This window comes from Aedes albopictus, chromosome 2 (assembly GCF_035046485.1).
Source record: "Aedes albopictus strain Foshan chromosome 2, AalbF5, whole genome shotgun sequence".
NCBI classification, from domain to species: domain Eukaryota; kingdom Metazoa; phylum Arthropoda; class Insecta; order Diptera; family Culicidae; genus Aedes; species Aedes albopictus.
Window position 1 is genome coordinate 329,496,913 of NC_085137.1, and position 21,568 is coordinate 329,518,480.

The 21,568-nt window shown below is 41.8% G+C and overlaps 1 protein-coding gene across 13 annotated transcripts in view; it reads right to left on the minus strand.

Moving 5' to 3' along the window:
• The window catches only part of LOC109398078 (uncharacterized), a 392,442-nt gene that overhangs the window by 22,888 nt on the left and 347,986 nt on the right, over positions 1-21,568 (minus strand). For 9 of the 13 annotated variants that reach the window (XM_062852509.1, XM_062852507.1, XM_062852511.1 and 6 more), the window contains 2 exons: positions 17,652-17,855; positions 8,266-8,552 (listed from right to left, as the gene is read on the minus strand). In XM_062852509.1, coding sequence (XP_062708493.1) covers positions 8,266-8,552; positions 17,652-17,855 — 491 coding nt within the window. Of the gene's footprint in view, positions 1-8,261; positions 8,553-17,651; positions 17,856-21,568 lie in introns of those variants that run through there. The other 4 variants (XM_062852517.1, XM_062852515.1, XM_062852514.1 and 1 more) reach the window with 3 other exon arrangements.

Genomic DNA, 21,568 nt, shown 5'->3' on the forward strand with positions numbered 1-21,568 from the left:
TAGTGCTGTAGCCGAGGTACTACCTATGGCGGATCGGATGTCCCTCCAGCCATCTTCAAGTGTAGCTGCGCCAAGCTGCTCTTCCGTTGGTAGGGCCACTGCTAACTGCTGCGCGTAGTCTTGAGCCACTTCTACGTTACGAAGTTGCTCGATGTTGAGCCGCGGCGTTCGACTTCGACGCGTGGTGATAACTGTCGAAAGTTTTGAGCGCATGCATACAGCGACTAAGTAGTGATCCGAATCTATATTCACACTGCGGTATGTGCGGACGTTGGTTATATCTGAGAAGAATTTACCGTCGATTAGAACGTGGTCGATTTGGTTTTCTGTTTGATGGTCGGGTGATCTCCAGGTGGCTTTGTGGATATCTTTGCGGGGGAAGAAGGTGCTTCGGACTACCATACCACGGGAGGCTGCTAAGTTTACGCATCGCTGGCCGTTATCATTCGATATTTTTTCGCCCGATTACCGGTCTGTACATTTCCTCTCTTCCTACCTGCGAGTTCATGTCACCGACAACGATTTTCACGTCACGCGGCGAGCAACCATCGTATGTTTGCTCTAACTGCGCGTAGAACGCTTCTTTCTCGTCAACGGGTCTCCCTTCGTGTGGGCAGTGGACGTTGATGATGCTGTAGTTGAAGAAACGGCCCTTAACTCTCAACATGCACATAATTGCGTTGATCGGCTGCCACCCGATCACACGTTGCCGCATCTTGCCCAACACTATAAATCCTGTTCCCAGTTCATTGGTGGTGCCACAGCTTTGGTAGAAGGTAGCCGCTCGATGCCCGCTTTTCCACACTTTCTGTCCAGTCCAACAAAGTTCCTGCAACGCCACGATGTCGAAGTTGCGGGGATGTAGTTCGTCGTAGATTATCCTGTCACATCCTGCGAAACCTAGTGACTTGCAATTCCATGTTCCAAGTTTCCAATCGTAGTCCTTATTTCGTCGCGTGGGTCTTTGCCGATTGTATCGAGTCGTATTTTCTCCTATGTTATTCGCAATGAGGATTTTTACGGGTGGCTTATTGGGCCTACGCTAACACTCCTGTCTCGCCAGAGGGCCATCGTGCCAGTTCTGTTTAACGTCCCAACCAACACTGGGACGACCACGCTGATGGGGCTACCACCTTAGATCTAGCTGGGCGTGGTGCAGCGTTTCTTACTCAGCCGCTGGATGCCAGAACAGACGCTGTTTGAGCCGCACCTCCTTGGTGAACAGACACTCGGATCGTACCTCCTCAATCTAGCTGAAGTCAGAAGGACAACAGTGCTGCACTACCAGCTAAGCACACAACTCTTAGTTGGCGGTCTTTGTCATCGCTTGACCCGTGGAAGCATGAGGTAGGAACTTGTGAGGACCAGAGCTATATTGCACCCTCTCCTTATCGACTCACCGTTTTGCAGCAATTATAGAAGATAAGGAAAGCAAAAAACAATGTAAAAATGCCTACAACTGATTCTCCTTCAAAACAAGACATATTTTACTTTTACTTATTGTATATGTAGCTCCAACTGGAACAGAGTTTGCATCTCATCTGTTGGAATATCACGAGGCAGGCATGAAGATACTTTCTGCCAAGAAAAACAAGCATATAGGAAACTGCCTTCCAAAAATCAGCTCAATTGGTTGAAGGCACCTGAAAAATTGCGGTGGGCGTAAAGTTGATCGCACCGTGTTATAAGAATTTACGATGCTGAAAATCCGCGCGTTACATTGACATGTTCATAGTTATGAAACTTGCTGAGCTACTTTTATCGAAAGTTTTACAAGAACGTTTTTTTTGCCGGGGCCCGTAGCGTAGTGGCTACACGTTCACTTCATAAGTGGATGGTCATGGGTTCGATCCCAGCCCCGGCACTTGCAATTTTTAGTCAGTTACTCTTCCCCCCCAAAGCGGCTGACACTTGACCCTTTCCTGAGCATATGCTCAAACGGATCCGGAAACCGGATAACGGCAACTCGTAATGGACCCCCGATCGGAATGGAAAAGGAACAAGAGCCACACATCAACATCCTCGTGCTCATCATTCTACCATGGACAGGGTAGAAAAGTGACAGCAGCACCAAGGCAACCGGTTCAATTTAGTATAATTGGCCGGGGTTCTGCTAAACCGAACTAAGCGCCAAAAAGTTTATTCCGAGATAATTAAGTTTAAAGTTCAACAACTCACAAATAAACAGCAGCTAAGATAATTTGAAACTTTTCCGCACACATGTAACTCACAAGCCTTTATTAACCATCAGAGATGAAGAATACATGTAAATTATTTGAAATCATTGATATAATTACGTTTTATTTCTCAGTACTTTGCACTTAGTTCACTCTGGCAGAACAAAAACATTGGAATATGGTATATAGTTCAGTGTGGCTGACTGTGTTTCTTTGTTTCAGAGAAAACCAGTCGGATTGTGAAAAAAAATCTCGATTTTTCATCGTCTGAAGTTGAATCCTTAACATGAATCAGAGAGGACGCGTATAATAGTAGCACGGAGGTCTCAAAATAGTTTGAAATATGAACGGCGGAAGCCCTCCAGTTGCCTCCCATTGCTCAGCAGTTGCCACTCATGTTTTTTTTTATAGACCATGCATTGTGCAGGCACAGAGAAAGAGTGATTATGTCAAATGATTTCCTTGCATGTCCTGAAGTCCTGAGATGTGAAAGTGGAGCAATTTGTGTACTTAAAATTTATGCTGGTCAAAGAAAACCATGAAAATGTTCTGCCAAAGTGAACCAAGACAAAACAAATTTCAAAAATATGGAAAAGATTTGAACTTGGATCATTTGAGTGATAACCAAGCGCGTTACCTCTAGGTCATTTTACCTATCTGAAGGTCAGTCGTTAAGTCAGAATCAAGTTCTAAACATTCTTCTCAAGGATGGTTTTCGTGAAAACGCCATTTTTCGATCAGCCAAAGCGAACCAAGTGTTTGATTTTTTTAACCTTTATTATTCTTATTATCCTTGTTGTTCAATGACGGCTCCTGTGTTAAAGTATCAGTATAAGGTGTATCGACATAACGCAGGTATTACAACCCAGGTGATTTTTGAATTGTTGAGAATAAATTGATTTTAAAATGCAGTGGATTTGGTTCACTCTGGCTGAATGTGATTTGGAAAAACGGCGATCAGGTTCATCGACATATAATTGGATCCTCCAACACCCGTATTTCTAATTACGTGTTCAATTTTCTCATAGATTGTTACTATGAGTCAGTTAGAAGTTAGAAATCTGACGGCGATGAGGAAAACTTGAAATGTCCATCATCTAGATCAATACTAAAATATTTCGCTGATTCTATGAAATGGTTTACAGTTCACTCTGGCTGGGTGCTATTTCTTTTTTTGTATGTTCTGCCAAACTGAAATTTTGAATTTACTCCACGAAGAACTGCAAGAATTACTGGATTTTTACACTGAAGGTAGATCATCGTATTCTTCATCCAATGGTTACGAAAACTCATTTTTTCAAAAAGTGGTCTTTAGTTCGGTTTAGCAGAACCCCGACCAATTAGAATAGACTACATTTAGGCGCTGTACAAAGTATAAATGCAGTTGCCAATTGTAATCGCTCACGCAGTGCCCTAGTGAACAAAATAGCTGTAGATTAGGTTAAATGATTGAAGAATAAACCATTTTCAAGACCACATTTATCTATTTTACCTATCATTGAATTTCGTAAACCAATGTTCTACCTTCGATTCCCCGAAATAAAGCACAATAAAATAGTATCGATCCCACCGAGCGCTATAAGAAAATATAATCCAGCCATAACACGGATCATATACGCGCCAAATGGTACGACTATTTACCATTTCGAACCGTTCATATTGATACACTTTCCGCGCATTCACCCTGTATAACAATCAATCGAAACCAGTATTGATAGCGAACAGGTCTCTCTCCCAACGAGTATGAATTCCAGTTCAAAGAACCCGCTGGGGGATGATAACCACCGCCCGCCCGCCCGTACCGGGTGAGTCCAATAAAATCGTCATTAATATTGATCCGGTCGTTTCTGGAGAACTTTGGTAGTATAGTTTGTCTCAACCCACCTAACCCACATTCAAAGGACTCTGGCGGTTTGTGTACGATAAGATGTGTGTAATATCGATGTTTCGAGCTTTAGGACATTTGTTCATTCCGTTGAAGGGACGGGGTGCGATTCAGCACTAGCAAATGGTGAAACATTTAGATGTCCATTCGATTCAGTAACCGTTCTTGTCATTGGTCGAACATAGATAGGTGAATTAGTATAGTAATAGGCCTCTAAACTACGGTAAGAGCAAGAGGGCAGGATGATGTCATACTGTGAATACAAAGTAGAAGTTAAGCATTAGATATTTTCAAAAAAACTTAGTTAAACCCTACATGATATTACTGTCGTAGCACATTAACAGTGACTAGTTTGAAATGATTGAAAATTTAATCTAGACGATACATGCAATTGACAAATTATAACTTAAAATACTCAATTTTGGTCGTAAAATCACGGATTTTACATTGTGCAGAGGGTTTTCGGGTATTCTAGGTGACTAACCATAAACTACGTAGACCAATAGTCATTCTAAACCAAAAACAATAAAAGCTTTACAGATTTGTTATCTAATTATCGATTTGTTGAAAAGCGTGGGGTACGTTCGTGCTGGTTTATTTCTTTGTGAAAATATATTACGGAGCACTAAAATGGCAAGTAAATGGACTACCGCAGCCAAAAAACGAGTGCTTCGAAGTACGCTGGCCAAAAATATTGAAGTCTTGGTGAAAAAACTTCCAGAGTTGCCGGTAATACATTGTTGACCATAACCCAGAATAAGCATCCGAGGCGAGTTTTTTATTTTTTCTAAATTTTTATCTGTATTAACGAGATTTTTAGCCCTAGGCTTGTTCATCTCGGGACCCACACTTTACTTCCCATCCGAAGGAAGAACTCACATTTGGCGAGTTTGTCGGGAGTGGGCTTCGATCCCAGGTCCTCGGCGTGATAGTCCAATGTTCTAACCATCACACCAGGTCCGCTCCACACCGAGGAGAGTTGCTTTAGTAACAGAAGCTTTTTCAATCTGTTAAGAATACAACTCTAAAAAGTCCTCCGGTCAAGAAGAGAGTCGTATTCCAATCTGACATCGACGTTCATGATGTTAGCTGTGGACTGGACGTGATCTTGTGTACATCAGTGACCAACTTGAAAAGGATATCGGTCATATTTGCTCGAACTCCAACGATGACGGGTCGTACGAAGCTCCCAAATCGCATCCCTTGAAGCCGTCCACGCGAACGTCCCGGCGGAGGATAACAATCGACGAGCTACTTGAGGAATGTAAAGTCATTAAATCGGTTCGAAAGCCGAAGCCAGCCACCATAAATAGAGAAACTGAGATCAATTTGTACGAACTTTCACAATCGGAACCTATGGCGGGAACCAGCGAATTTCCTGAAAAAAAAAGTATTTGTACTATGTATGTAATTATGGATGTACGTGAGGAAAGGCGGAAGATGCCCAAAAGTACCAAACAATGTACGAGTCTTTGTGAAACGAGATGACGGATAAGGAATCATGTGCGAAGGAGAAGCTTCTGAAGGACAAGGCCAAGCTGCTACCATGACCAGAAGAGCCATTCAAAGATGCGAGTGGCAATTTTCTGGACGCAGGAACCATTCAACAACTATCGATTGAAGCAGACTTGGATTATCTATTTATCAAGTTTGTCATGATGAGGCTTTGGCCAGACGATTTCGCCGGGCGTTCCGTTACTGGCGAGTACTGGTAATCGATCGAACAACCCACTTGGCCGTCGACTTCGTGATTGGTAAGTAAATTGTTATTCTTTTGGATAATTAGGTGTCTTCTTCTTCGTTATGGTTCTACGTTCCCCCTGGAACTTGGTCTGCCTCTCTTCAACTTAGTATTCATTGAGCTTTTTTCCACAGTTATCAATTGAAGGGTTTTGTTTGCCTACCATTGCATGGATTCGTATATTGTCAGGCAGGGACTATGATACAATGTGCCCAGGCAGTCGAGAAAATTTTCCCGACTGGAGCGGGAATCAATCCCGCCGTCTCCAGATTGGTGATCCGTAGCCTTAACCACTAGGCTAACTGGAGACCCCAATAATTAGATTTACGTTATCCGGATGGCCCGGAAGTGTAGCAACTGTAGCAAGCAGTGTGACCCTTTGTGACAGGTTGATTGTTGTATCGAGCCCTGAGGAAGGTCTCATACCTGAACCGAAATATCGGCGATGATCTGACATCGGTCACCGCAAATTATTTTAGACTGCAAGCCGAAAATCCATGAAAACAAACACCCAAATCAGTCGACATTAGTAACCAAACGTGAAGGTGATTCAGCAATAACAAAAGAGAATGTTAGCAAGATTCCTACAGCTCTAACTGCTAGATAGGCCTTCTTGGAAGCATTGGTAAGCTTCGAGAAATATTCAAGGACGGTTTCCACAAAAGTAACTAAGAACCTATCAGTAAATGTACTTCGTTTCACGGTACCCACATATTTTCGTCAACACTGTTATTCACACCAAGCTCAGTATGTAATAGATACTTCTTTATTTGCTAACCCAGTAACAGCAACATTGCTACCAGTTTGGGATATTTTCTGCCTTCCACACTGTCATTCAATACATCATTGGATACCCCACTTGAGAATTTATTCCCTCATGTGGGTAGATAGCGATAAGAGGCATCCATGGAAGGTTTGCTTGCTTCATAGTTAGTCAGTAAGATATCCTGGAGAGGACACGTTGTTTTCGTGGTATCAATTACCTATTTGAAGGTTTTTCTGATAATTAGATAGGCAATTGCGTTTCGCCTTATCCATTTCTGCTAATTGATGGGTATTTTTTTTTATCAAAATCTGTTATCTGACACCATCGAGTCCTAGGTGTAGAGCTACGTTGATTGTGGGGAATGGGAACCTACTGATAACTATGTGCAGACACAAAAATGTCGTTGCGCTCGTCTAGGATAAAAACAACATATATGTACAAAGGAGCAACCTGGGCTACCAGTTTGGCCAGACATTTTTCCGCAGTTGCAATACTTTATAAATCTAACAGTAAGAAGTGATGTGTTGATGATATTTTGGTTACATATGTTATGTTGAGTTACATTTGGTCTTGGTCTCGGAAGTAGGAAGCAATTTGGTAACGGTCACGTATCTAAGTAATATTCTTCTGGCCTACAGGCTAAGAATAAGGCTTCTAGTACGCTAGACGTGTTTGTTGTCTTCAGATGTTAGCAAACTTTAAAGTGTCCTGAAAAGACCGACTGGTGATCTTATAGGTGTTCTATCTGTGTGATCCCCATCTAACCCTAGGGTAGATTGAAATTTTAACGAGCACAACTTCTCCCAGATAAAAAATGAATATTTCTTTGATAAATATTAGAAATGATACAAGGAAAACATTCCTACAAGTTCTTCCAGGTCTTGCAATGCATTCTTATTTATTAGCTCAGAAATAGCTCAGTAATTTCTGAGCTAATAAATGACAATGTATTGCAAGACCTGGAAGAACTTGTAGGAATGTACGAATTTCAAATGAAATCTCTCAAGGAATTTTAGATTATTAAATTCTTTCTTGTCCGAAATGGAAATGGTCAAGTAATTTTGCATGGCAAGCTCTCTTTGATTTTAAGTTTCTGACGCTTACAAAATTTTAATTACCTACTGGCATTTCCATTGGAAAATTTCCGAATTCATGTTATAACGAAGTTTTAATAAAAAAAAATTAAGAATAAACTCCAATTTTGTTCACAACTTTTACGTTTAAATGTCTCTACGAATCCCGATATTTGTATTTAGACCTTCGAGTGACTTTTCACGGTTTCTTTTAAAAATTCTCTTTTTATTCGGATCTGCATGAATTTCCACATATAAATTCTGGAATAAATATTCCTGGAATCGATTCTTTAAAGATCTACTGCTGAAGTAATCTGTGAGTGCTATAAGTTAACACTTATTGCCAACGAATCTTGAAGACATTTCGTCATAAATTTGTCCAATAATTTGTACAAGAAGAAATAAGTGTAATCTACCGTCCTCATTATGTAAGATGTGGATCAGTGATAGTTCTAGGTGAAGTTTGTATGTTAGTGTGGCGATTTGAAATTATATCACATGTGAAACAGACCTACTAGATTACTTCCGTCCTTATCAAAAGTCTTACAAGTGTGTGCGTCCATACAAAAAGCTACAAACTACAGCGCTAGGAATCGTGTCATATCATAAAAGTGGTACATTACAAAAATTCCTCCTCGTGTGGCGGCGATGGACCGGACACCGACAACGTCGGTAGGTTCGACAGCTTTGGCGTTGGTCTATTGTTGGCGTTGTCGCAACTACTACTGCTGCTAGTGGCTTTCGGATTACTGCTGCTGCTTGGTTCTTTGTGACATTCCACCAGCTCGATCGAATCCTGTCGGGGATCGTTACAGTTGGCAGCGATGAAGTTGTTATAGCCGTTCATCGTGTGGTTCTGCTGTTGTTTGCTCTCCTCGGACTCCCACTCGGGATACGCGGAGTACCGCCGCTGAAAAAAGTATTAATTAAAAACGTTATTTAGGAAATACATTTTTGAATCGGTGGGTCATTCATTTCATTTTATTTATTTAGTTATAGTTAGTCATCAGTTTTTTAGTATTACATCAAATTCAAGATAAAAATGAATCAACAATATATCTCTATAATACACGGTTCGAGGCTGCCGCCCAATGCTCGCCAAATCACGCTCCACCTAGTCCACCCATCGTGCTCCAAGCCTTCTTGTGCCAACCGGATCAGTCGCCAACACCAACTTTGCAGGATGGTTGTCCGGCATTCTTGCAACATGCCCTGCCCACCGTATAATTCCGGCGTTGGCCACCTTCTGGATGCTGAGATCGCCGTAAAGTGCAGTGAGCTCGTGGTTCATCCTTCTCCGCCACACACCATTCTCCTGCACTTAGCACGCGTCGCTCGAAAACTCCGAGGGCTTGCAGGTCCTCCTCAGCGCCCAGATAGAGATTTCGGGGAAGTTCGCCGACGAATCTTTGACCTGCGAAACGATCATGCAAGGCAGTGGTCGTTTCCATAACCCTTCTCTACCTCCTGTCCAGATACTGGATTGCCGGCAACTGCATTCGGTCTCCCAGGAGCGCGAGAAGAAGGTTTACACACCATCTGAAGAATTTTGTGTGACCTTCTCCGGATCGGCATTACCAGATCTACTGGCGATTGGCAAACTTCGGCTACCTGTGAGGCTGTATGTACCGAAGGTAATGAATTGCATCAATTGCAAGCAGCTGGGCCACACCGCCCAATACTGCAGCAATAAACCTCTCTGTGCAACATGCGGGGAGAGACATGTGGACGGTGCGTGTAAAACGCCGCCCAAGTGTGTTTCACGATCTCAATGTTTGCCCGAAGTAGGGTAGGTAATCAAAAGTTGAACCAAACTGCAGCTTTCCGAAGTAGCGCAAATTTTGAGTGATTTTTTCTCCCACATGGAAATAATTTACTACGGCAAAATTTTATGTACATGAAAGCCACGGGTATAAGCTTTCTGTTAAGTGGTAAAAAGTTTGTATTTGCACCGAATTTCATTGAAAAATTCAATTATTCGTCAACAGTGATTTTAATCTTAATTTGAACCATCGTAATCATAATTTGAACCAATTTTAATCTTAATTTGAACTTCTGGCGGCAGCAGCTCGAGCATCTCCCACAACAGCCAATTTCGTTCTGAACAATAGCAAAACACATGGATCTGCTAATTCCAAGGGGGAAGACAGCTTTGCTCAGAGCAAGCTTTTGTTGATCGAGCAGCTGTGAGCTGCTCCCGTTGCTCCCATTTTGCTCAAACATTTTTCTCTGATCCAAGTAGTCAGACGTATGCCGAACACTCGATCCGTCAATCTTGGTTGGATTGGAAGTCTCGTTCCAGGATAGGGAGAAAAAGTTTTACTATTATTTGGTTCGATTGGCTTTTATCCGAAGCCATAAAGTATTCAATGAGGGCATGATCTTGCATGGAAGTGGTTAAATTTTACAATTGCTTAACTCAATCTTGTTATTAGAAAGCTCACGGCAGTTAATCCGTATGCGTATCCCCAAGGCAGCTTTTGCGGGGCCCGGTTTGTCCCAGAGTTGCAGGCTGGGTTCCGCATAAGCATCGCCATTAGCATAAGCATACTGAAGACATTTTTTATCCCACACCACACAACACTACACCAGTGGACGAATTTCTTCAAAGAAAATTTTCGTGTTGGTGAGCATGGGAAGAAAAATACTTTCTGAAAAAAGCGCACCGGAATCCACCTACAGGTTAATCTTTCACATCATTTTAACAAGAAAAAAATATAAAAAGCACGAACAGGGTATCCTGCAAGCGGTACATGAATGTTCTATTGCATAAACAAATCAATCATATGGTTGCTATGTACGGCTAACACTGCGCTGAGCAAAGCGAGTTGCTCCGAGTTGCTCAAATTTTACTCAAGATCAGCACAGAGAGCAAAAGCTGTCCGCCCCCTTGGCTAATTCCCATAACTATTTTTCATTAGGCAGTGGAATTTCAACTAAGGGGCTGTCCATAAGCCACGTGGTCATAGGGGGGGGGGGGGTTCGGCCAATGACCATTTTGTATGGACTAATTAAAAATTTTGTATGGACAAATGACCACGCGGGGGGGGGGGGGGGGGTGGTGTTGAAAAGTCCCAAAAAAATGACCACGTAGTTTATGGACAGCCCCTAAGAATGTTTTAAACTCTTCGGGAACTTGGAAACTAAATTTGGAATTTTTCATCCCCCAAGAGTAAACAAAACAACCATTAGCGCAGTCTGTTGGCCAACACTGGAAGCTCGCCCCCGTTTACTAGTTCAAATTTAGATTACAAATGGTTCAACTTAAGATATCATTCTCCAAGTAAGAATTACTTAAATTTGATAATTTTATGACAAATAATGCGGAATATTATTCGTTTGGTCGATTCTACGATAAATAAGCTTTCATTTGACGTGTTCACATATTGCGTGAGATACAATGTATGAGTTGTACGAGTGCACCGAAAATGTGCTTTCTCTGGGGGGAAATGGGTGAAATCACAATGATTTTTCAATTGTCTGTTTTCCATGACAAAAACGCTTTTTTCAATGCTTTTAAAGTCCATGTTATCAGATTATATTACGGAAAGCTGTTTAACTTCTTTTTCGGAACAATATTTGCCTAAAAAGTACGTCGTTTTAATGAATTTCGAAATGGTTCAAATTAAGATTACAATTTGACTAGTTCAAAGTTTGATTTCTTACCCTACATGTAGCGAAAACAACATCAAAAACGATCGTTGCAGCAGCGTTCAAGGCGATGCTACGCCGAAATGCTGAGAAAAGTTGCTCCGGTCGTTGAATCGCACAACATCTACTCGTCTTTGTCTCACGATGGTCAGGGCTCTGACCCTGAGCTCGGGGACGGGATTCCCTTTGTTTTTAAGGGTGAAACGAGGAAAAGGGTGAGGCTCCAGAGACCCACCACAAAACCTCGGAATCTGCCTAGCAGTGACCCCCAACCCACCGTGGCAAATTCTAGGAGTGTTAAGAAAGGCGCCAAACGTTCAGCTCCTGGATTCAAAATCCAAGATGAACGAGACTTTCCTTCGCTCCCGGGAACATCAAAAATCCCAGATGTTCCAAATTCTTCGACTTCTCAGCCAGAGGGACAGCATTCGGAGAACCAGGAACAATTCCTTGGTGCTCCGACGTTCACGCATTCTGGCATCGTAGACATCATCCTTAACTTCTTCAATGCTTCTGACTCAGTGAAGAGCATTGTCAAAGCACTTCTTCCTAGTGAGTCCCCTCTTTTTAAGCAGTTGGCTTCTTAAATGCCTCTCCTTGCGACAATCGTATCTTTCGATGGCTAATTTAACCACCGAGGTCGAAGATATGATTTCTGTGCTACACTGGAACTGTCGTAGTATTACACCGAAATTAAACGCTTTCAAATTTTTAATTAACAATTTACAATGCGATGTTTTTGCGTTATCCGAAACAGGGCTGACGATGTAACCTTACCTTTTTCCGATTTCAACATTATCCGTCTTGATCGGTCCGACTCGTACGGAGGGGTGCTTTTAGGGGTCAAAAAGCAGCACTCATTTTACAGAGTCGATTTTCATCCGATGACAGGCCACATTTGCTCGGTTATGCCTGAGCCACGGCTGCTCATGGGAGATTTCAACTCCCATGGTGCAGGCTGGGGAGAACTGTACGATGACAACCGTTCAATTTTGATATATGACCTCTGCGACGACTTCAACATGACAATTTTGAACACCGGAGAAATTACGCGAGTGGCACCTCCAGCTAAAGGTGGCAGTCCTAGAGACAGCCGATTAGACCTATCAATCTGTTCGAGCTCACTATCGCTGGAGTGCACATGGAGGGTTATCCAGGATCCCCATGGTAGTGATCACCTTCCGATCGTTGTTTCTATTTCCAATGGTTCACGTCAACCTCCATCTATCGACATTTCCTACGACCTCACGAAACACATTGACTGGGGGAAGTACGCGGCAGCAATTATCGGCGGTGAGCAATCGGTAGAAATCCTTCCACCACGGGAAGAGTATCAGTTTCTATCAGAACTGATCATCAGTAGCGCGCTTCAGGCACAACGTCGGCCAGTGCCAGGTCCTTCGGTTCGCAGGAAACCCCCCAATCCGTGGTGGGATAGCGAGTGTAAAGAAATCTATTTATCGCGAGAAATTCGCTGTGTTCAAAGAGTTTAGAAAACGCGGTTCGGTCGAAAACTTAAGGTTGAAGGATTCGTCATTGATATCATCGTAATCATTGAAATTCAAAAAGCAGTTTTCTCGTTCAAAACACAAATGTTCGTTATGAAAATGTATTCACCGCGTTTCAGATGGAAAATGGAATGCAGTGAATACATTTTCATAACGAATATTTGTGTTGTACACGAGAAAACTGCTTTCGAAATTTCAATGATCTTTATAATATCAATGACGAATCCTTCAACCTTAAGCGGTACACTTCCCTTGAAAGCAAGTTTAAGAATTTGGTCAAGGCAAAGAAAAGCGGTTACTCACGTCGGTTCGTCGAGGGTTTATCGCGCGAGACATCAAAGAGAACTCTTTGAAACGTCGGGAGAAGAATGCGTAACGCGTCGTCGGTAAACGAGGATCGAGAAAGCTCTCCTCGGTGGATTCTCAAGTTCGCAAAAAAAGTTTGTCCAGATTCCGTACCCGTGGAGCGAATAATTCGTGATGTTTCCGAGGATAGGGACGACATGGATAGGCCGTTCTCGATGGTTGAATTCTCACTTGCTCTTCTTTCATGTAACAATTCCGCTCCAGGAATGGATCGAATTAAGTTCAACTTGCTTAAAAACCTCACCGACGTCGCTAAGAGGCGCTTGTTGAACTTGTTCAATCAGTTCCTGGATAACAACATCATTCCGGATGATTGGAGGCAAGTGAGAGTGATAGCTATTCAAAAACCCGGAAACCGGATAATGATTCGTACCGTCCAATCACGATGTTGTCTTGTCTACGGAAGTTGTTGGAGAAGATGATTCTCTTTCGACTGGACAAATGGGTTGAATCGAATGGCATGTTGTCTGATACACAATTTGGTTTCCGCAGAGGCAAAGGAACGAACGACTGTCTTGCGTTGCTTGCTTCATAAATTCAGCTTGCCTTTGCTCAAAAGCAGCAAATGGGCTCAGTGTTTTTGGATATTAAGGGAGCTTTTGATTCAGTTTGTGTCGATGTTCTTTCCGACAAACTACACGGAAGTGGCCTTTCACCAATTTTGAACAACTTTTTGTATAATTTGCTGTTTGAGAAGCAGATGAGTTTTGCTCATGGCGACTTGACAGTTCCACGAATTAGCTACATGGGTCTCCCCCAGGGTTCATGTCTAAGCCCCCTTCTTTACAACTTTTATGTTAGAGACATAGATGATTCTCTCATGGAAAATTGCACGTTAAGACAGCTTGCGGATGACTGTGTTGTTTCTGTAACGGGATCAATAGCAGTCGATCTGCAAGGACCACTACAGGATACTTTGGACAATATGTCTACTTGGGCTCTCAAGCTGGGTATCGTATTCTCTCCGGAGAAAACTGAGATGGCTGTCTTTTCTAAAAAAAAACACAAACCAGCGAAGTTTCCGCTCCATCTGATAGGTAAGACAATCACTCATAGCATGTCTTCTCAATATCTCGGCGTCTGGTTCGACTTCAAATGCACCTGAGGGAAGCACATTGTGTATCTGATACAGAAATGCCAAAAGCGAATCAACTTTATGCGAACTATTACCGGAACATGGTGGCGAGCGCACCCGGAAGATCTGATCAGGCTGTACCAAACAACCATTCTGTCGGTCTTAGAATACGGTAGCTTCTGTTTTCAATCCGCGGCGAAAACACACTTGCTGAAGCTTCAACAGGTTCAGTACCGTTGTCTTCGGATTGCGTTAGGTTGCATGAACTCAACTCACACTATGAGTTTAGAGGTACTCGCTGGTGTACAGCCTCTGACAGACCGCTTTGCGGAGTTATCGTTCCGGTTCCTCATCCGATGCGAGGTTGTGAATCCATTGGTCATAGAAAATTTCGAAAAGCTGCTCGAACAGAACCCTCAAACTCGTTTTATGAGTGTGTACTACTGGTACATGACGCTGGAGGTAAGCCCATCTCCGGTTATCACCAATCGTGACAACTTCTCGAATTTCGACAGCTCCTCAGTGGATTTTGATCTCTCTATGAAGGATGAGATCACCGGTATTCCGGAATCTATTCGTTCCGTAGGCATTCCACAGATCTTTGCAAGTAAGTTCGGGCATGTTAGCGGGGACAGACAGTTCTTCACAGACGGTTCGAAAACCGATGATTCGACTGGTTTCGGTGTCTACAACGAATTTCATAGCGCCACATACACTGTGGTGCATAATTGATCGGACAAACGCCGATTTTCATACAAAATGGCCAAGTTTAAGATGCTGTAACTATGGTTTGCTTTGTTGGATTGAGTTCAATTTTTGACACGGAACTACAAATATGCTGAATTTTGTGTATACAAAGTATAAAATGTTTTCGTTGACAGGTCTGGGCGTGGCAAGGCGTTGAAAAAATTGCAAAAGTGATCGGACAGCGGCACGCGTGTAAATCAAAGGGGTACCGCTGTCCGATGAAAATCGGCGTTTGTCCGATCAATTATGCACCACAGTGTACATGCTTCAAAAGCCATGTTCGGTATACATTGCTGAGCTAGCGGCTATATACTACACCTTAGAGTACATTCACACTCTTCCACCTGAGCACTACTTCATTTTTACCGACAGTCTAAGCTCTCTGGAGGCTGTTCGGTCAATGAAACCGATGAAGCACTCAGCGTACTTCCTAAAAGGAATACGCCAAGTCTTGAGTGTTTTGTCCAAACGCTCATACACCATCACCATAGCTTGGGTCCCTTCACATTGCTCAATTCCGGGCAATGAGAAAGCGGACTCTCTGGCTAAGATGGGCGCTAGCGAAGGCGATATTTACGAGCGTCAAATCGCCTTCGACGAATTTTTTGCATTGACCCGTCAGGAGACCTTGATCAGCTGGCAACACAAATGGAGAGATGGGTAGATGGTTGCACTCCATCATTCCACAGGTGTCGAAGAAGCCATGGTTCAAAGGGTTGGATTTAAGCCGCGATTTCATTCGTGTTATGTGTCGGCTGATGTCCAACCACTATTTGTTGAACGCACATACCTTCCGTATTGGGCTCTCAGAAAGCAATCTCTGTGTCTGTGGTGTGGCTTACCAGGATATCGAACATGTCGTGTGGGGATGCAATGAGTATCGTAAGGTCAGATCTGAGCTGCATGAAATTCTCCGGGTTCGAGGAAAACAACAGAAACCCGTTAGAGAAGTGTTGGCAGGACTTGATTTGGAATACATGAACCTGATTTAACAGTTTTTGAAATGTGTTGATGTCAGAATTTGATGTAGTAAGGTCATTGTTTTCGTTGTCTGCCTTTTGGTTTTGTTATTCGCCCCTGTCTGTCGTCGTCCCCTTCCGTTTGTCCTCTTCTTGTCGTTGTCTACCAATAAAGTCCTTTTTTGGTTCCGTTACAGATATGGACAATTTTCCCCATCAATGTTTTTAGTATGAGTTAGCAAATAATTTAGTTTAAAATTATGATTACCCTGGGCTTGTTAGGGGAATATCTGTAAATATAAAGAAAATCGCGTTAAGTACTGTTCCTTTGAATTCCATCCTTTGACAGATACATATTTCGACCTCAACTGTAAGGTCGTCTTCAGTGTCATGTACTTGACGCGCCTCTGCATATCGCCTATCTCAATAAAAGCTATTCCCAGCTCTCGTGTGTTGTCGTAGCTCTGGCAGATGGTATGATTACCTCTAAAGGTTCGCATCATAGATCCTGTCCAGCACACCTCCTACGGCGCTACGATGCCGAACCCGCACCCTTTCTGTAGATCGGCGAGTATGCGAGTGCTTCCAATGAAGTTGAGAGATCGGCAGCTCCACGTACCGAGTTTCCATTCGCAAGTCATTTTTGTTCTCTGAGGTCGTTGCCATTGGTCTCGGTTCGTATTATTCTGTTGCTGATTTTCCTTTACAATGTATTTTTTATGGCTGGCTCGCAGGGCCTGACCCCAACTCCCTACTTTCCAGAGGACAGTTGAGCTTAGAGTGCTTCCCTGGCACTCGGACGTTGATAAGCCGCCCCTAACATGAGGATTTGGCGGGTGCCACGCGGAGGTAGGGATAGGGATTGCTAGGCAGAGGCTAGTGATCTCAATGGGATCTGTATTGCGCGAATTACCCAGGCTTAACCGTGCTCGGTGGATTACAATGGACGTCCTCTCTGATGGAGATCAATAGCATAATCATTATCACTAACAATAATTTCTGTTGGCTCTTCGATGGCTCTTGATGTTCAGCTGGTATACGTTTCGTGGTTTCTGCCAGTCAGTGACTTCTAGACTGTCTTCGACTAGCTCGTAGAGCTCGTTTACCTATCCCCTCATCTCGACCAAGCTTGCCTTTTGAGCTGTGCTGCTGTCCGAGTCCGAGTTCGAGTTCGAAGTAACTGGCGATCGTTGCATCATCCTACTTCTTATGAGTGCTTCTGTCTTTTTCTCCACACCTGAAATAGATGCTGTCTTCAAAAACATGGCTGCATTCCATGATTCAGTCTGATGTGTACCCAGCTCATTCAGCTAAAATTTTCGGAATCAATCTGAAGAGAAGATTGTTCATCTGTTGTACAGCAACAATGTTTGTTGGGTATGGCTTTCCTCTCTATGATCAATGTACCATTGGAGCAGATGAGCTTTTCAGTCAGTGGTTGGAAAACATTAGTCCTATTCAACGGGGTAGGTTGAACAGGACTAGATCCAAAATTTATTCAAAAGGAAAACCTGATCATTTTTAAGAATTATATAATTTAAATTCACAGTCGCTCCTCCTGTCGTCGAACCTGGGATGGGGGTTACTCCAGTTAATTGACTATTTGTCAATTATTTCTCAGGAACCCTTATATATTCCAGCTTCGGAAGCAGCTCATTTCAAACACACTTCCACTGCAAACAATTCCCCCCAACCGTACTCACTTGTCGTTCAGCGGCGGACACGTTTTCGGCGCTGCGTGCCTTCCGGCACAGGACCGACTGCGAACCGTACCGCCGGATGAATTCGATCGAGTCGAACCCTCTGCCCTCGGACGAGACGAATATCGCCGAGTTGATTCGGGCTCTTGTGCATCGTTCCGATATGACCGACGAGGGTTCCTCCGGCCACGGATGAAAAGGCTGCTGCTGGATGGTGCAACCGGCCGGGTCGGAGATGTTGGTGCCGATTGGATGATTTTGGACAGCCGTCGATTGCACGGATTTTATGGATCCGGGATTGGATGGTTTTCGGTTGGGAGAGATGGAAGAAAAAAGCAGACAGTTTGATTAGGATACATCGTTTCACTTGCAGACATTGCGATTTGTGGGGTGGCGAATATATACTGATAATAAATATACAAAGTTATATGTAAGCAGATAGGATGGAATTTAATTGCGAAACTGAAAAGCTGAGAATAATATTCAGGGAAGCTCAACGAAATGGCGTACGTATTTACATTTCAAAATTGATATTAAAAAGCATCGATATAGAAAGCGCGTTTCGGTAAGCAGGGTAAATACAACGATAAATAACAAAAGCAATCAAATATACAGTTACTACGAAATGAACATCAATTACATCAATAACATAATGAAAACTATATAGATTTTTTTGAGTAGCGCTTTTGCTATATTTGCGTCCAATTATAATTTCATTGTCGATGATCAAGTTTCAGCCAGGATAATGTTTTTTTTTTGTTTGGGAACCATACTACTTTTTGAATCCCATAAATCCATTTTGCTCCATCGCATCATTGTTTAAGTCTCCCTAAATCCTGTTCCAATGCTCTTTTCTCTTCTTCTTCTTCGCTTAATGACCGAACTGAGATAAATCTCAGCAACTAAACAATATATGCTTGATATTTCAACACAGAAATGTTCACGAAACTAATGCATTTTCTTTGATTTTGAGCGGTTTTAAAAACTGGGTCGTAAAACGGAAGTGTTGCAAAAAGGTCATATGGGGTAAGATACCACTTTATAAAAAACATTTAAATATTACGTACATCGTTTTCGGGGTTTTCAGATCCACTTTACCCCATCTGTCCCGCCTTTTTGTATACTAAACACAGAGTGCCACACTTTCACAGACCCCCTCCCCACTAAACGATGGTCGTTATATTTGAATGACCCCTGATATGGGTAGCGTAAATATTAACAACCATGCGCCTCCATGTGATTCTCAATCTCCTAGGATTCACATGGCTGATAATAAAATCACTAGAGAACCAGAAGTTTGCTCATTGGGGAATTAGAAGATTTTTTGTAGGTTTGCCTGCCTGCTTCTAGAAGGATATTTTATGCAAACATATCTTGAAACCATTCCACAATGGTCCACAAAACAGATTCACGAGCAAACGATTTCAGCACTTTCAAATGATTTTTTAGACAAATATGATCTTTTACAAAGTTATTCCTAATAATAAAAATTAGGGTGGTCCATATTTTCAAGGAAACCAAACTTTTTTATTTGCAAGAATGTATATATTCTTCGGGAAAGTTGTAGAACTATCAATTTTGAGCAAGTTTGCTGAAGACACTTTTTATGTAGCTTTTAAATTGACCGATTTAGATATATTTTTATGAATTAGTGGGTTACGTACAGAAGGCTGAATTACAAAAGGCTGAAAAACCGGTTTTCTGGCATTAACTTTTTCAGTTTCAATTTTTCATCAAAGTCGCTCAAGAAACACTTGTAGAGCATTTGAAGACGCGTCGTTTCGTGCGCTAAGATGGTCGTTCTTTTCTTTCAATAGTTACAGGTGTTTTCCTTAAAAATCATAGTTTTTTGAAAAGGGGATATGCGGGTTGGGGCAAACATAAAATATCTTTTGTCCGGATTTAAAAGAAGAAATGTTGTTATAAAACATATAAAAAAATTAAAGGGGTGTTATTTTTGTAACTCAAGGAAAAAAGGTCTATTTTTTCTAGAAAATCACCAATATTTTGTGAACAGAATGACGTAACAACATTCTCAGTGCATGAAAATGTGCGTTTTTTAGCTCTAAAATGGTTCATAGACAACTTTGATTAGAAATTTGAAACAAAAAAAAAAAATATAGCGTATAACTGTTTTGGCCAAATTTAGAGCATTTTCCCATAGTTGTCATAGGGTGACGCTGGAACAAATCGTTTTATTGCTTTATCTTTTTTGTTTCAAATTTCTCGTCTAAGAACATCTTTTAGAGGTTCCAAAAACGCACATTTTCGTGATGAGAGGTTGCAACGTCATTCCGTTCAAAAGATATTGATGATTTTCTAGAAAAAATAGGCACTTTTCAAGTATTTTTTACTTGAGTTACAAAAATGTATGTTTTATAACAACATTTCTTCTATTGAATGCGGGCAAAATATATTTTTTATGTTTGCCTACACCCGTCATATCACATTTAAAAAAAAACTTTGATTTTTTTTTAAGAAAAGCACCTGTAACTACTGAACCAAAAGAGATAACGACCATCTCAGCACACGAAACGACGCGTCTTCAAATGCTCTACAAGTGTTTCTTGGCAATTCCTCCTAGGTTCCTTACGGAATTTTCTTCTGGGGAGTTCTCTTGAAGTCCTTCCAGGAATTTCTGCTATGATTCCTTCAGAGAGTTCTTCAAGGCTTCCACTATGAATTCCTCTTGGAATACATCCAGAAATAAGTGCAAAGATTCCTTCAAGAATTCCTACCAGATTTTTTTTCAGGAATTCTTGCTTAACCTGCCTAAAGCATCACGTTGGGAACTGCTCGCTGACGTAGTGTACGGTTTGGGTCAAAAATGGCCCTAACGCATAAGGAGGGTTAAATTCTTCAAACATTTTCAGCAGGAAGATCTCCAATTATTGCTCTTGAGAGTCATCCAAGAACTCATGGATGATTCCCTGCTGGTATTGCATGGGAAACCCATAAAAAAATCTTGAAAGACTCCTACCAAAAATGTATAGAGAAATCTCAGCAGAATTTTCTAAATACATTGCCTAAGAGAATTGACCGTTGGAACATTAAACCCCAGGATAAATGCATTAACCTTCATTCAGCCAACGTACATTTTCCACCTTCGAAAGCATAAAAATAACACAGCGCAACATTTTTTTGTCTCAAGAGCAAACTTATGTGTTTCCGAAGGATTTTGGGCCGCTGAATCCGAATCCAGGCTCAGATTTGCTCTAACACGTCACAATTTTGAGCTATACCTTAATTTATAGGGCAAAATATGCGATTTTGGACTTTTTTGACTGCAAGCCATTAAGCAAGGAAATATTTTTTTTAAGCAATCAAAAGGTTAATTGGTCAATTAACATCTAAATTAACGACTCATGCAAAATATTTCGTTTTACCAAATCAAATTTGAGAGATTTAAGCATTTTATGTTAGTATGTAAACTTGCATGCAACTTTTGGAGGGTGACTTGTATGGGAGACATCGTACCTAACATAAATCGCTTAAAACTATCAAATTCGATTTGGTAAAACGAAATATTTTGCATGAGTCGTTAATTTAGATGTCAATTGACTACTTAACCTTTTGATTGCTTAAAAAAATATTTCCTTGCTTAATGGCTTGCAGTCAAAAAAGCCCAAAATCGCATATTTTGCCCTATGAATTAAGGTATAGCTCAAAATTGTGACGTGTTAGAGCAAATCTGAGCCCGGATTCGGATTCAGCGGCTCAAAATCCTTCGGAGACACATACGTTTGCTCTTGAGACAGACCAAAAGTTAATTTTTGTTACGCTGTGTAATCATAACTTTTTTGGTTTTTCGATGGATTTTGATGAAATTTTTACAACTTCCCGAAAAACTCTTTTATTTTATGATGCCGGGGACATTTGTGCCTGTTCCACATGGTTCCGGAGTTATTCCGGATTGTCTT